This window comes from Bubalus bubalis, chromosome X (assembly GCF_019923935.1).
Source record: "Bubalus bubalis isolate 160015118507 breed Murrah chromosome X, NDDB_SH_1, whole genome shotgun sequence".
Classification (NCBI taxonomy): Eukaryota; Metazoa; Chordata; class Mammalia; order Artiodactyla; family Bovidae; genus Bubalus; species Bubalus bubalis.
Genome location: NC_059181.1, coordinates 92,293,701 through 92,311,028, shown reverse-complemented (window position 1 = coordinate 92,311,028; position 17,328 = coordinate 92,293,701). Strand labels below are relative to the sequence as shown.

The following is a 17,328-nucleotide window of genomic DNA, read 5'->3' as shown; positions in this document are numbered from 1 at the left end:
TAATGGTTCATAGCTCAAGAAGAAGATGAAAGAGAGGAAGACCACCCACCTTTGCTCTCAGAACGAGGCTCCTCTAATTCATCAAATGGGTGCTGGGACAGGAAGGCCTGAGCTGACTCCAGCACAGAGTAAATATAGGGGCCTCGAGACTTGACATCTTCCATAAAGGCCTGTGAAGTTTAGCAACATGGTCAGTGGGGAGGGAAAGTGTTTCAATTGCTTTGAATTCCATCCTACAATTGACAATCTTTCTTCTCCTCAGTGCAATTTGATATCCTGTACCTTCGGGCTACTCTGACTAAAAGAGGAGCAGTCTTCTCTATAGGCAAGAGAATAACTTTGATACTGGAAGGTCTATTTACTCTGAAATGGATCTGTCTATGCCACAAGGTAGAGAGAAATATGGGGACTTGGGGCTAGGAATCTTGGTTCTCTGGAAGACTCAGAAAGTCCTCTGAAAGGGGCTTTAAGAAATCAAAACCAGGATGGGCTAGATTTATATGAAAAGTTTAATTAAATTTTTGTTGAAATATACATGAGTATGCAAATCAAAAGTGTACTTTCATCACAGCTTGATGAATTTTCATAAAGTGATTCCATATCTGTAACCAGTACTGAGATGAAGAAACAGAACTCCACCAGCATCCCAGAACGCCCTGTCATGACCTCTTTCAGTCACTCTCTCCTCCTCCCCTCCCCCAAGGTAACAACTATCCTGACTTGTACCACCACTGATTAGTTTTGATTGGCAAAACTAATATACATGGAGCCACACTGTATGTACTCTTTTTTGTATTTGACTCTTTTTTTCACTCAACATATTGTCTTTAAAATTCAGCCATACTGTGGCACACATTTATAGTTTGTTTATTTTCTTGCTGTATTGTATTCATCTTTTAAATTGTGCTATAATTGACCTATAACAATGTGTAAATTTAACACAATGTACTGATTTGATTTAGTACAATATACTGATTTGATACATTTGTATAATATGATTGCCTTTGTAGTGTGAGCATCACATCACATAATGATCATTTCTTCCAGTGCATCTGTGTTCATTTTAAGAAACATTTGTTGTTATTTTCTGATTATAGAGGAAAGATATGTCACAGAAATCTTGGAAATTTCAGAAAAGGATGAAAAGAACAAAATTAAAAAGAACTAATTTCATCACCTGGAGTTACCCATTGTGAAGATTTTGATAGAGTTCCTTCTTATGTGTGCATACACACATACACATCTACACATCTATATTGATTTTTATACAATTGAGATCTACCTATAAACAGTTCTGTATCTTGTGTTTTTTTCACTGAATATTATTTTATGTTCACTTCATTTTCCATGTCCTCGTTAAAAATCAGGGAAGCGTTTTAAGGGAGGCCAATATTGGATGGGATGTATAGAGGGGGGAGATTTGACTCGTTCTCTGGAGTGCCATCCACAGACCAGTAGGACTGCATACAGCTTCCAGTGACTTTAAGTATCTAAGCAGAGTCTGAGCATCCGTCTGTCAGGGTGTTGCAGAAGACATCCCTTCCCAACCAAGAGACTACACACCACACCCTCTGTAACTCTAACCTACCGCATGTGTCTCCTTCTCCTGTTGAACCAGGACCACATCCCCTTGTAGGGGCAGCTGAGCTGACAATTCCTCATCCTTTTGGCTGAGCCAGTCAATTATCTCTTGGAGAGGGAGCTGAAGCTTTCCACTGTGGTCTGAGAAGGCCTCTAGCCGGGCACTGCACACAATGGTAAGACCAGTGATTTTCAGTCCTCTTGTTAAGCAGCAAAACATTTTTCCCCAGCAGATATGTAAGTGGAATCTTACTATATAAACAGATGAAAGAGGTGCTGCTCTGGTTGAAGTGGGAGAAGGCCCAGAACCCAGCCTCTGACCCACCCTCAGAGCTTCCCAAGACACCTCCCCATAGAGCGTGGTACCAAAACATTTGGTGGACTTCAGTTCATTCAGCTGTGCACCCAGAATCAGGCTGTGAAAGGTAGTGAAGTAAGCAAGAGCGTTAGTGGAGACACTGTCGTGTTGCCCTCTTGTCCTGGAGGAACTCAAGTCATGCCAAACTGTTCATCATCAGAGGCTTCCCAGAGGCTGCCTTCTGAGCAGGAGCGATGCAGTGGGTGGAAAGGGTGTGCCAGGTGGCTGAGTGTGGGCACACATGTGTGTGAGGTTGCATACAAATACAAGCAGCCCAGGGGTCCCAAAGGATGAGGGCAACATAGGCTAGAAGCTTGACATACAGAAAGAGGAAAACATGTGCAGCATAGTCATCTCTGTCTGCCTTCCCCTCTCCCCACAAATGAGCCATGAACTGAAGTCCAAGTGGTAGGAAGCCAGAGGCCAGTCCAGGCTGTGTGCAGCCATTGAACCCATTCCCCTTAGATGACTGGTAACTGGTTATTCCATCCCTACCTCTTTGGCCAAGGCTTTTACATAAATTTTTGCTTCTACTAATTCTCAGAGCAACCTTGAGAGGTAGCCACTGGTGTTGACCAGAGAAGTTAAGTAATTTTCCCAAGGTCACACAGTAAAGTCACTGGATTTAAACTCAGGGTTGTCTGATTTCAGAGCCTGCATTCCTTCAACTTCTGTACACTCCTCATCTCCACTAGAACCCACCAGAAGCCAGGAGTTTGGTCTTTGATGACAGAGAGTAGAGAGGAAAAGTGTGTGTTTGGGGTGGGGTAGTGGGAGGGGAGTTATAGAGAAGGGTAGAGGAAAGAGGGACAACTGAGTTACTGATTTGCTCTTAGTTTAGGGAGGCATGGGTGGGGGATAAACAGTGGACGGGAAGAGAAGGCTAACAACCACTACAATTATCCTGCAATTAAAATAAATAAATAAAATTTTTTAAAAGATGTGAAAAAGCAGATGACAGCTACTAAGATAGAAGACAGTTATGAGAGGAAGGCAGGCAGTAATCAAATCCTCCATTTATACATCAGCGCTTTTAAGTGCAGAAAGCGTTTTCATATCTCATTTGAGTCCTCATAACAACACTGGGAAATAGAACAAGCATTATTCCTCTACTTGTTTTGTTGTTGTTGTTGTTGTTAAAAAAAATCCAAACAAGTGGAAGCCAACATTCAGGGATTACTGAAACCAATTTTCCAAGGTGACACAGCCGACTGAGGCTCTGGATGGGAGGGGAGTTTGGGGGAGAATGGATATATGTGTATGTATGGCTGAGTCCCTTCGCTATTCACTTGAAACTACCACAGCATTGTTAATCGGCTATAACCCAATACAAAATGTTTTTGGTGTTAAAAAGTAAATAAAAATAAAGGAAAAAGACCGAGACTCAAATCCAAGTCTCCTGATTTCTGACCCAGGGTTCTTCCCCCAGCACCAGAGCATGAAAAGGAGGAAAAACAGAGGATGAAGCTGACAAGAAGGCTGAGAAGAGGGTGACGAGCAAGAGGAGCCCAGCATCATCCCCACCAATGCCCCAAAGCCCCTGTTTCGAGGCTCCAGGCCTTACCGGAGATTGTGAGACTTCTTTTTTATTTCATTCCAACACAGATTCATGGCTGGTGGTTCCAGGGTTCTGGCGGCAACAACAGACCCGTTGAATAGCTTTGGACTTAGGCAGGGTACCCCAGCACCATTGTGAGGAGGCGCAGGGGTGGCGGCAGCAGCTCTAACCTGTACAGAAACACAGACACCTCTACAATCCCTGGAGTGTGCCACACCCTGGTCTGTGCCAAGCCAAGCATAGGACAAGTGTGAACGGGGCGGGGGGGTGTGGGGGTGGGGAGGGGAGAAGGGGCTGGTTCTAGGATGTGTTTGAGTGGTTGAGAGAAAGAAAGACTCTGTGGTTCTGTTCATGGCAAGGTCCTCTCTTAGTGCTGTGCTGTGCTCAGTTACATCCACCTCTTTGTGACCCCATGGACTGTAGCCCACATACACAGGCTTAACACATGTGTTAAGCACTTTGAGCTGTGCTTCTAATGGGAAGATTGGTTTCCCAACTGGCCTGGCGAGTCTTGTGTGGGAAAGATGTATGGTTTAGGGGTAAGGAGAGACTAGAAGAAGCTCAGCCACCAGCAGGACCATTTTCCTTCCACAGAAGGGGAGCAGGTAGACAGGCAGGCATGCAGGTGGGTTTCCCCAGGCTGAGATTTCCTCTCCACACTCCCCTGTCCTTCACTCCCTTCTGCTTCTGCCTGAGCATGTCTTGAACTCCGAGGGAGACAGCTAACTCCTGAAGGGCTACTTGGTACAACCCCCATTCCCCCAAACCCCATAATACCCTACAGGGTGAGCAAGTGATGGGAGCCTCTTAGCTGTTGACTCTTGTCAGAGTTCTTTGGAGATCAGGACCCTGAATGCTGCCTTAGCCCTTTCTCAACCCATTGAAGATGAGCAGTGCTCTTTAGGACTCTCCTGACTGTGGTGGGAAATACGAGTGGTGAAGAGGGAGAAGAGGGCACCAAGGCCCCTTTGGAAGTAGGACATCTACTACAGATAGCTCTCTCTCTCTCTGCCTCTCTCTCTGAATTTGTGGGACAGCCCTTCAGCTTTCTTTTCTAGAAGGCTGGGTAAACTCTGGAACACTGAACTATGAGCCTATGGCTTACCTTGAATGCCATGGTTGCCAGTGTGTGGGCAATTTGAACTTAACTAACTTAACACAAATACTTCCAGGATCTCATCTGGGCAGTAGTGCTGGCAGAATTTGTCATAGTAAGAGTGATAATCATAGGAGTCAGCAGTTAAACATAACCAACCTGTACTAAGAGACGGCTTCTTTAGTACTAGTGCTAAAGAATCCGCCTCCCAGTGCAGGAGACAAAGGAGATGCAGGTTCGATCCCTGGGTTGGGAAGATCCCCTGAAGAAGGGTATAACAACACACTCCAACATCCTGAAGAATCCCCATGGACAGAGGAGCCTGGCGGGCTGTAGTCCATGGGTCGAAAAGAGCTGGACATGACTGAGTGACTCAGCACACATAAATCTATAGAATAAAGAATATTCAAGATTTAAAAAAAAAAAAAACAACTCCCACAGCTCACAGCCATACACAGAAGGAGAAGTGGGAGAACAGCCAAGCTCCAGGGCACAGCTCTAGAGTCAGTTGCTCTGCATTCCCATGAGTGGACCCTACCTGTGCCGCCTGGGGACCCGCTTGCAGGATTGGGCAGCCCCATGATGCTCCTCCGAATGAACCCAGACCCAGCGCTTGGTGAGCTGCAGGCAGAGTCCAGACAGCCTCTGAGCAGACTCCCTAAGGGAGGGCGAGCAGAGCTGAGCCAGGCCAGGAGGCGGGATCTGTCACCCTGTTTGTTTACTGACCCCCCAGGAATCCAGAGGGGGCGGCTATGTCAGGATTGGGGACGGTGAATCAGGGCTTTGTCCCTGGGGAATTCCGGCTCGCTCCCAACTGGGCCCGCCACACCGGGGCCAGGAGGGCCCTCCCAGGCTGGCAAGGATGGTGAGAGTGGGATTGGGCATTCCATGGTGCTGAGGAGGGGTGCGCAGAGGGGAGCTTCTGTTGATTTATGTTCCCTTTGCCTGGAAGACACAAAGAACTCACTCTGCCTCTAGTTCCCTCTCCCCTACCCTGAGGTGGAGGAAAAGATCAGATCATTTTGGTGACAAACCTTTGGTAAGCAGTTTCACCAAGGCCTGGAAGGACAATGAGCTTGAGGATCAGCCTTGTCCTTTAGCATATAAGCATCCTCAGAGACAGTGAGGGATGTATGCAAGGACAGAGCCGTGGGATGGTGAGCAGGAGAAGACTGACTCAAGCCAGCAGTGAAAATGAGGGGAGGGGCTCTGCCCTGCCTTTGGGAAGAGAGGACAGAGAGCCTTGTCCCCACAGACCTCCCCCTGCACTCTAAGGCCAGGGGGAAACACATGGTCTATGGGCATGTGCCCTGGACTTCCGCAGGGTTGGGGAGGGCAAGAGGGAACCCAGGAGCTCGGTGCATGGAGCCTCCTGTGCCCTGCCTCTGCTGTCCTGGGCTACTGGCCTGAGGGGCGCTTCTGGAGGTGGCCACTCCTTTTCCAGAAGACTTGCCTGGGGAAAGGTTAACATTCCCAAGCTGACCCCCACCCCCCGCCCCAGCACTGAGGGAAAACACTTCGTTTCGACCAAAAAGGGTTCTGTTCCCATCCTCATTTATCTCCCACAGAGTCTTCTGGGCTTTCCACAGTTCCACATTGTTTCCATGCTGAGGCCCACCTACAGGAATAGTTACAGCAGCTGCCTGAGCCTTTCTTGGGGTCCAGGGTGGGGCCATGTGGGGTGGATGGCAGAATGGCAGGGGACAGCAGGCAAAGAGCAGGGAGCAGCTCTAGCTCTGGGTCGCAGCTTGGTTTATGCTGGGGTAATTGGTTGGTTCCAAGCCATCCTCACAGAGTTCCCTAGGCTGGGAATGCCCTAGAGTTAGAAATGGCCTCTTGTGATCCAGCCACAATGAAATTGTCATGGTTCTGATGGAAGCACCCATGATGAACTGGGCTCCACCCATGTTAGCCTTTCAGTCCCTCCAGCCTTCTTAGTTTCTTAAGTGTGAAAAGTGTGAAAGTGTTAATCACTCAGTCGTGTCCGACTCTTTTGTGACCCCATGGACTGTAGTCCACCAGGCTCCTCTGTCCATGGAATTCTCCAGGCAAGAATACTGAAGTGGGTTGTCATTTTCTTCTCCAGGGGATCTTCCTGACCCAGGGATCAAACCCTGGTCTCCTGCACTGAGGGCAGATTCTTTACCATCTGAGCCACCAGGGAAGCCCTAGTTTCCTAAACGCCACCCCCCCAATTTGGCTCCCTTAATAGACTCCCTCACCCTGTTCTCCCCTCGGAGTTCCCCCTACGAATCACAGTCCTCTGTAGCATAGCCAGGCCCTCAAGCAAATGATGACTAATCCTTGATTTCTTTCCCTATCAGTAGCCTTCTACTTCTGTTTTTGTGACCAAGATGTTTGGTCTCCCTGTTCCCCATAGGACTTGCTCCTCATCTCTTGAAACTTTAAGACAAAGTCAGAGCTGTAGAGAAAGAAGAGAAGAAACTCGACGGTAACCGAGAGGACTTGATCTCACCATTCTCTGTCACAAAATTTAGCCCTCATGTCCCACTGCCTAGGTAGTGAAGCTTGCAGGGAGTGGGCAATGAGTAGGACAAGCCTTCTGGAAGGACCCATGGTTTTCAATCCCTCGACCCTCTGAAAGTCCCACTCTAGGGAAGGGGTAAGTTTGCTGGGGGACTCTCAGCTGACACTGGCTTTGAGAATATGTTACGAGCAGTGAATTCTTTATGGTTAGATGTGTCAAAACAGCTTGGGAGGCCTGGAGCTTATGACTGTCTGGACCTTCATTGTCTCTCATTCTCTGCCCACATGGGCTCCCCAGTACCTACATTCTCCATCCCTGCCACCTTGGTATCTCACTTCCTCCACCATATACATTCAGTGGCTGTTCACACCCATAGTGACCCAGCATCGCAGCCCATCTGCGAGATCCTAAGAAACATAGTACTTTCACACACTCCCATAGCCTCTGAACCCCAAAGCATTATGTGTGCTAAGTTGCTTCAGTCATGTCTGACTTTTTGCCACCCCATGGACTGTAGCCCACCAGGCTTCTCTAGGCAAGAATATTAGAGCGCGTAGCCATTTCCTTCTCCAGGCGATCTTCCCCACCCAGGGATTGAACCTGAGTCTCTTGTGTCTCCTGCACTGGCAGGTGGGTTTTCTACTACTGAGCCACCTGGGAAGGTTAAGCATTATAGGGCAAGCCAAAATATGCTTATACGTCTCCCTTGTCTAGTCAACTTTCCCTTGGACTTCCCTCATTGCCAGAAAAGTGGGTTGCCCTCTGGGATTACTGCCTCTCACACACCCTCTGCCCACCTGGCACCACACACAGGCTGGCACACTCAGCCCCACCACTCCAGTCGTAGGGGAGGAGAGAGAGAGGACAGGCCAGTAGGAAGCTCAGGAGATCCTTAGTGGGGTTAACCCAGAAACTGTGAGTAGGATCAGGGACTTGAGAGGAAGAGCCAACGGAGGGAGAGGAGATATTCTGCAGGTACAGAATAAGAGGAAACCACAGAGAAGTCAAGACAATGGAAGGTCCTGCCTTGTCCTAGGCTATTCCCTGAAGGAGCACACTCTTCCGGGACCTCCCCTGGAAGCTTAAATGAAACCAGCCACCATAACCATTGTGGGCTCTTTGGCTTGTCCAGATCAACACACTTCCTTTGCCCCATAAAAGGCCTCATGAATGACAGGGATGGGCCAGAGGAGGCCTCGTTCTGTGCAAGGGGTTTCATGTGTATGAAGACTACCCTTGAGCCTTAAGAAGCATGGATACCCACAAGAACACACACAGATCCTACGTCCACCCTCTCTCCACAGTTCTGTCTTTTGCCCTGAGCCTCTTACCTGAGGCTGGGGGCAGGTGCTTCGGAGGCTGCGGCTATGATGGAAATTGTCAGCTGCCCGCCACTTATGACATCGTGGGAGGGTGTAAGGGCATCCCTGCATGACCATAGGTTGCATCAGAACCGAGGCTCATGGGGGTGGGTGGGGACAGGCAGTACGTCAACTGTTGAGCATAAGCACCTGGAAGAGTAACAAGGACAGATTTAGAGTCAAAATATAGAAAAGGTTTGTAAATGCAGCACTTACCCAGGGATGCCTTGACCAGTTATGTCAATAAGTATTCAAAGATTACTGACCTATCCAATAGTTTTTCCCAGGCCATAAAGCACCATAAAAGACTTGAGTTAATAATTGATCAAGGAAGTATCTATTGTTTCTCTATTGTGCTTTGTGCTAGACACAGTGCTGTCTGAGATCTCATTGCATGGGGATAAAGTGTGGGAGATGGAGGGGGACAGTTGTGTAAGCTGATTGTCGTTTAGTCGTTATGTCTGGCTCTTTTGTGACCCCATGGACTGCAGTGTCAGGATCCTCTGTCCATGGAATTCTCCAGGCAAGAATACTAGAGTGGTTTACCATTTCCTTCTTCAGGGGATCTTCCTGACCCAGGGGTTGAATCTGTATCTCCTGCATTGGCCAGCAAATTGTTTACCACTGAGCCACCAGGGAAGCCCATGTAAGCTGATAATGATAATAAAATACTTATGCAGCAGATGCTATAAATGAGGTTTCACCAGAAGGTTAGGGGAGCAAAGAATATGGAATAATTAACTCTATCTGAGCATATGCAGAGATTTCAGACAGATTGCATTTGAGATGAGTCTTGAAGGGTGAGTAGATATTTGCCTATGCAGAGAAGGGGATAAAGGGAGAAGTGCATTCCTAGCAGAGGGAGCCACCTGTGCAAAGGTGGATGTCACCCCAAAAAGCACAGCATGCTCAGAGAACAGTAAGTTCAGTATGGCTGGAGTTTGGAAGATGAAAAGACATGGTGAGGAGCTCACATACAGAGAGAACAGACATGGGGAAAATCAAGCCATAAAGTGTTACTGCATTAATGGCAGAAGTATTTATGGGATGGAGTGAAGGGATGGATGAAGTGAGCCCTACCTGGTCATGTCAGGAAGTCTCCCTAGAGGAAATATTCTTGAGGTGAGTCATGAAAGAGAAATTGGATTGCCATTAGACAGAGAAGATAAAACAAAAAAGGACCATTCCAAACAGCAGAAAATCAAATGTATGGTGCAGATCAGAGTACAGGTAGGTGCCTTGTCGGGGAGTACCAGATGAGGCTGTGGCCAGATTGGGTCATGGCTTGAATGATAAGCAGAGGATTCTAGGCTTTATCTTATAGACAATACGGAGGTACTGAAGATTTTCAGCAGGGGAGTGATACAACCAGATTTCCATTTTCGTAGGAGCCCTCTGTTTACCTTGTGGAGTGAGTCTCCCAAAGGAAGAATCCATTTAGAAGCTGTCAAAACAGGCAGGCAATTGCAGGGAGGAGGGAGCAGAGAACATGGCATTGAGATACATTGAAGAGGTAAAACACAGTGGATTCGGTGATCACTTGGATATGAAAAGTGAGAGAGGTGAAGGAGTTAAAGGCTTATAATTTGGGAGCTGGATGAATAATGTTGCCTACAGCAGGAGGGGAAAACAGAAGAAGCAAATTTGGTGTGGTAGGGGAGTGAGGTCAGTGTTCTGTAATAAGCTATTCTTGAGACATGTTCAGCTTTTGAAGTCAACAGCTAAGACAAGAGTGAAAAAGTTAAATGTACCAAACCAATTGACAGTTTGGTGAATGTACACACGTCTGATTAGGATGGGTGGCTAAGACAATGCTTGCAGGTGACATAAGTGGTATCTTTTAGTGCTGGACAAACATGTGCAAACTTTGATCCAATGGCAAGAAGTGAACATCTCTCTTTTTTTAACTTTTTAATTTTTATTGGAGTATAGCTGATTAACAATATTGTGATAGTTTCAGATGGACAGTAGAGGGACTCAGCCATACATATACATGTATCCATTCTCTCCCAAATTCCCCTCCCATCCAGGCTGCCACATAACTTGGAGCAGAGTTCCCTGTGCTCCACAGTAGGTCCTTGTTGGTTATCCATTTTAAATATAGCAGTGTGTGCATATCCAAACTCCCAAACTATCCTTCCCCCATCCTTTTCCCTGGCAACTATAAGTTTGTTCTTGAAGTCTGTGAATCTGTTTCTGTTTTGTAAATAAGTTCATTTGTATTATGTCCTTTTAGATCCTACATATAAGTGATGATTCCTGATACTGCTGATTAAATAACCACCATTTTTAGTTGCTACTTCAGTGGTTCCCAACATAAGGGCCCCTTCTTAAAGATAAAAAAAAAAACCTCACTTCACCCACTCACACCTACAAAGGAGCTGTACTTTTAGTACTTACAGAGTGAGAAAAACACTTATACATTTAAAGATCTGTGGACTCCTTGAACTAAGTTACCCTTCCCTCCTCCTCATGGGTCCATGGTCCAAAAACTGGGGACTATTACAGATCACACAAATGCAAGAACTTACGGTCTGAAGGACATTTTATTGTGGTCAAAGTCCCTAGATATCACACAGCTACATAATTCCTCATCCCTAAAGAGATTACCCCAAAGAATGATTGAAAAGATGGCTCCTCTCTGATCCAACACCAATATAAAAGAATTAATACTTGCCACAACAACTAGAGAAAGCCCACACTCAGCAATGAAGATCCAGTGCAGTCAAGAAAAAATTAATTAATTAAATTAAAAAATTAATCACTCAGATAAAAAATGAAGTATTGCTATGGACATATTCTAAGCATGAAGGCTACAAAAGTTTTGCTTTCAGACCTCTTTTTACATTAACATTTTTAATTTTTACTGATTATATAAGCAATACCTGTTCTTTATAGAAAAATGGAAAATACAGAAAATCATAACTGAAAATAAAAATAACCTATACTACTACTATCCAGAGGTAACCAGCCATTACTAACAGGTATGACTCCTTACAGTAGTTTTTCTGTGAAAAATATATACTTGCACTTTGGAAATAAAATTGTCATATTATTTATATATTAATTATATAGTTATAATTTTATATCATGCTTTTTAAATTTGCCATTTATATCAGGATCAGTTTAAAATTTCATTAACTATTCCTCTAACATATGACTTTTAATGGTTGCAAAGGTTATAGAGTCCTGTGGTTGAGGTCATGGGCTTTGGCATCAGATAGACCTAGGGTCAAACCCACTCTATTCAACCTATTAGCAGTGTGGCCTGGGAGAAATTAACCTCTCTGAGCTTCAGGGCCCTCATCTGTAAAATGGGGATGACTGCCCTTGTAGTCTTGTTCTAATGATTAAAAATTAATAATGCATTTAAATAACTTGGCACAGTGTCTGGCAATAGTACACTATTCAATAAATGTTAGCTTTAATCATTGTTGTATAATATTCCACAGAATAGATAAAGCATAATTTATTTTAACAGTAAAACATGTCACACTGCAGTTTGTAGCCTTGTGCATATTTGTGATTCTTAAGATAATTTTCTAGAAGGGAGAGTTTCTGGATTAAAGGGCACGAACCAATTTCAGACTTGTATTAATAATGAAAGTGAAAGTCTCTCAGTTGTGTCCAACTCTTTGTGACCCATGGACTGTACAGTCCATGGAATTCTGCAGGCCAGAATACTGGAGTGGGTAGTTGTTCCCTTTTCCAGGGGATCTTTCCAACCCAGGGATTGAACCCAGGTCTCCCTCATTGCAGGCAGATTCTTTACCAACTGAGCTATCAGGGAAGCCCTGTATTAATAATACATCCTTCTAAATTGCCCTAACAAAAATTAGATCACTTTATACCACCCTCAACAATCTATGAGAAAGCCTGTTTCCCAGCACACTTGCCAACAGTGAGTATTCTTTTTTTTTTAAATATCTTTGCCAATTTTGTAAGTGAAGATGGCATCTTGAGAATTACTTTGTATTTCCTTAGTTACTTGAAATGCTTAACTTTTTCCTTACATTTTTAGTGGCCAGTTGTATTTCTTTTTTCATAAACTTTTTCTCTTTTGAGGTTCACCTCTGTACAGATTAAATTCCTTCCTTCATATTCTCCTCTACTGACTTGATATGAGTTTGATGCTTCACAAAATAACAAATCCAGGTATCAGGGAATTCAGATTTTCTAATCCCAATGCCGGCAAAAAAGGAATAAATTCTTTCTCATCCTGGCATGACTATCCTCTGCTCTTTTCAGACTGTTCCATTGACTGTGACTTCAAGTCATTTCACCTCCTAGACCTTGATTTGCTAAAATGTTAATGGTTAACAGTTGCCACACATCAAAATGTTTGCTGTTTTAGTAGAACATACTTTTGTAGCCTCCTGTACTGTCTGTCTTTCTTGGTCCTCAAAGGACCCAACCAGAATTATGATTCCATCTGACAGATGAAGAAGCTGAGACCCAAGTGAACCTGGACCTCCTGACTTCTGGCCAGTGCTCTTTGTCCTACATACAGATTCTTCTTTCTGCCTCTTTATTTATCTCCATTCTGTCCTAATTACCACCTGAACATATTGATTCTCTTCCTACTCCTCCTTTTAACTTGCTGAAGCTGTGAGGAATTGGAGATGAATCTGAATTGGTCCCCAAATGGCCAAGTGTAGAAAATAAGACATGTAAACAAAAAAAGTATCACTTAAGGGAGAAATGATTCATACCTTCTGCAGGACACAGACATCAAGTTATGAGAGGTCACAGAGCAGGAACTGTTCCTTTCAAGTTGAAGGGATTTAGGATGTATTTATGGAAGAGATGTTTTTGAGCTAAGGTGAGAGAGAAAGATTTGGATGTATGAAGTAGTATGGAAGATGCTTTTGGGGTAGAATTCATTCATCTGTGCTCTCCCCTAGGGATCCTGCTAGATATCCAGCTGTGACTTTTTCCCACTAGGAATACTCTTTTCCTAATTGTCAAAACCACACACAGGCCCTTCCAGGAGGATTCAGCGGGAGACATCATTTAACTTGGGCAGAGATAAAAGCTTTAAAAACATGTGGGGGAATACCAGGATTTTAGCATGAAAGCAAGATTGTGGGCTAGTGGAGGACAAAATTCATGCCCATTATTAATTTCTATTCCACACATTTTTAAACACAGAGCCAGACACAGAGCAGGTACTCAATGAATGTCTCCTGACTTGATTTTTTAAAATGGAAGTTTAGTTGGTTTACAATATTACATTAGTTTCAGGTATACAACATAGTAATTTAGTATTTTTATAGATTATCCTCCATTTAAAGTCTTATCAACTAATGGCTATGTTCTTTGTGCTGTACAATATATCCTTGTTGATTATTTTATGCATAGACAAGTACTATGTGAAATCTAAAAAATAAAACAAACAAGTATATATAACAAAACTAAAACAGATTCCCCAGATTCACAGATATAGAAAATGCTAGTGGTTACCAGTGGGAAAAGGGAATCAGGAAGAGACACAAATTGACTTGATGTATTGAATTGAACTCCAGTTAGGTGAGTGTACAGTCCCTCAATTTTGTAGGTACAAATTCCAGGGAACATGAAGAGAAAGGCTTTGGATATACACATTTCTTGTGTTTGTGTGAAATGATGTATACAGAATGTTAGCATTTGAAGCAAGGCTCGAAATGAAAAAAACAAAAACAAACTGCAAATGACCTAAATGTTCATTACTTGGGGATTTGTTAAATAAATAATGGTGTATGCATACAATGGAATTCTATATAGCTATTAAAACCAGAATTAAGAACTCTTTATGCACCAATATAGAATGATCTCTTGAGGTAAAGTTTTAAGTAAAAAGAAAATAAAAAAGTGGCTAGTTTAATCTGTTTTAAAACAAAACATGTGCTTATATATACAATAAAATACCTTTGGAAATATACAAAAGAACCTGTTAACGTTGATTGCCTTTGGAGAAGGGAACCAAGTGGCTACTAAACAGAGATGGAAGAATTCCTTCCACTCTTTTGAAATCTTTTCCCTTATTTTCCCTCTTTTTAAAACTGAGAAATATAACTTACAAAAAGTACATAAAATATATGTGTAAAATATACTGAATTATTACAAAGCAAATCCCCATGTAATCACTGCTTGGGTCGAGAAATAGAATAATTATTTACATCCACAAAAGCCCTGTGTCTCCGGGACTTCCCTGGTGGTGCACTGGATAGGAGTCTGCCTGCCAATGCAGGGAACACAGGTTCAATCCCTGGTCTGGGAAGATTTCACATGTCGCAGAGCAACTAAGCCCGCAGCCGCAACTACTGAGCTCGAGTGCCGCAACTACTGAAGCCCGCATACCTAGAGCCTCTGCTCTGTAGCAAGAGAAGCACTGCAAAAAGAAGCCTGTGAACCACAACTAGAGAGTAGCCCCCACTCACTGCAACTAGAGAAAGTCTGTGCAAAAGCAACAAAGACCCCACGCAGCCAAAAATAAAAATAAATAAATAAATACAATTAAAAATCCCTGTGTCACCAATAGGAGATATAGTTTTACTGAATATCCTTTTGTACCTTTGGAATTTTGAGGTGTGTGAATACATTAGCTATTTAACAGTTACTTTCTCCCTTCTTTCCCACTCCTCACCAAAGTGCCATAGACATCATCAACGGTTTTATGGAAAGGTTGATATAGCAGCTTTTCCATAGCCAAAAAGCAGTAACAGTTAAAATTTACTTTATTCTATGTTTTGCATATATTAACTAATCAGTCTACATACAGGAAGTTGTGGAATCCTCAGGACAATCTTATGAAGTAGTTACTACTGCTGTCTATATTGTGCAGATAAGAACATGGAGGCACACAGCAATAAGTAACTTGTTCAAAGTGATATTGTGACTATGAGGTAGGGAACTGGGGTTTATATCCAGGCCAGTGTGTCCCAGAATACAAGTTCTTTACTGCTACACTCTTCTGCCTTTGTAAATTCTAGAACTCGGGCTCTGAGGCACTGTGGTCACCAACACTTAGCAAGTAGAGAAAATTCATGGCTCTGGGCCACCAGCTGGGAGCCCAAGGGCTGACTCACACATGCCACTACCCAGGCAAAGACACAAGCAATTAAGAATGGACAGGATGCAGTGGGTATGGGGTATCACCCAGCTGGCAAATCCTACAGACCATTTAAATGACCTTCCTAGGACATCTGGGAAGTAAAATGCTGGTCAACTCTCCCAGTCTGACCTCAGAGCTTCCCCAGTGCCTAAGAGCTAGGTAAATATTTTTTGAATGAATGAATAAACTCTTTCTACCTATAAACTGGGGAAGTTTAAGAACCTATCCTACAGAAATATCTGCAGAAGTGGATGAGGGTATCTGCTGCAGTTTTGGTTGCAATAGCAAGACTGCAATCAACTTGGATGTCCATCAGCAAGGGACTAGTTAAGTGGACTGTGTCAGAGAGGTGGCACAGCCTGACAGTGAAGGGTGTGGGCTCTGAGCCAGCACACTTGGGTTTGCATCCTGGCTCCTCGACCTATCAGCGCAGGTTTGGACAAGATCCCTGACTTCATATTTCAGTCCCTGCATCTGTGAAACAAGAATAACAGAAAGATGTACTTCATAGCCTTGTTGTAAGGACTTAGTTCATAGTTACCATCTAGCAAGCATTCAAATCTTTTCTCTTATTGCAGTCACTCATGCCATGAAGTGACAGGGGCTTCACTGATAGCTCAGTCAGTAAAGAATCTGCCTGCAGTGCAGGAGACCTGGGTTTGATCCCTGGGTCAGGAAGATCCCCTGGAGGAGGGCATGGCAACCCACTCCAGTATTCTTACCTAGAAAATCCCATGGACAGAGGAGCTTGGTAGGCTACAGTCCATGGGGTCAAAAGAGTCAGACACAACTTAGTGACTAAACCACCATGCCATGAAATATTATGTAGCTGTTAAAAAAAGAAGGAGGTAGGTCTGTACCCACTGATTTGAACAGATGCCAAAGATATGTGTTTTAGGTTTTAAAACAGTTTCAGAGTGAATGTGTCTGGTATAACTTTAATTTTGTAAAAAAAAAAAAAAAACACACAAAAAATCTCTTCTTTCTGTGTATGCACAGAAAGAAAGCCTACTGCTGCTGCTGCTGCTAAGTCGCTTCAGTCGTGTCCGACTCTGTGCAACCCCATAGACGGCAGCCCACCAGGCTCCCACATCCCTGGGATTCTCCAGGCAAAAACACTGGAGTGGGTTGCCATTTCCTTCTCCAATGCATGAAAGTGAAAAGTGAAAGTGAAGTCACTCAGTCGTGTCCGACTGTAGCGACCCCATGGACTGCAGCCCACCAGGCTTCTCCATCCATGGGATCTTCCAGGCAAAAGTACTGGAGTGGGGTGCCATTGCCTTCTCCAAGAAAGCCTACAAGGATACACAAATTGTTCAGCAACATTTCTTCTGGTGAGTTGTATTAAGGGGACTCTCATGTTGATTTTATACACTTTGTGTGTTTGTGTGTATAAAGTTTTTTATAACAAGGATTTATTGTTCTTGGATGAAAATAAATAGGGAGGCTCAGGAAAGAACAAGGCAGTGAAAAGAAGACCCTTTTTTGTGAGTACAGATTCTTCTCTCCAATCCAAGGTGACACTGCACGATGACTCTCCCTCTCACAGCACTGCCTTTCTACCTGACAGCATGGCACTAAGATATGAGACATATTTCATTCGTACCAAACCTTATTATGTGTTCCTAAAATAATTCCTCCAGTGTAGCCAAAAACCAAGTTTCTGCTTCAGATGCTCTCACTTAATGAATAAATCATGGGCCACAGATTGTCAAGCTGGTAGAGACCTTAGAGATTATCTAGGCCAACCCTCTCATTTACAAATGGAAACAATGAGATGTGTTTCTGAGAAG

At 43.9% G+C, this 17,328-nt stretch overlaps 1 protein-coding gene across 2 annotated transcripts in view; it reads right to left on the bottom strand.

Annotated features, from left to right (window-relative positions):
* DRP2 (dystrophin related protein 2) overlaps positions 1-17,328 on the bottom strand; it is a 45,276-nt gene that overhangs the window by 22,856 nt on the left and 5,092 nt on the right. Inside the window, exons 2-5 of one of the 2 annotated variants that reach the window (XM_025276264.3) lie at positions 8,413-8,592; positions 3,504-3,667; positions 1,589-1,745; positions 50-170 (exon numbers count right to left, since the gene is read on the bottom strand). In XM_025276264.3, the coding sequence (XP_025132049.2) occupies positions 50-170; positions 1,589-1,745; positions 3,504-3,667; positions 8,413-8,529 (559 nt within the window). In that variant the 5' untranslated portion in view covers positions 8,530-8,592. Of the gene's footprint in view, positions 1-49; positions 171-1,588; positions 1,746-3,503; positions 3,668-5,131; positions 5,251-8,412; positions 8,593-17,328 lie in introns of those variants that run through there. The other variant, XM_025276265.3, reaches the window with a different exon arrangement.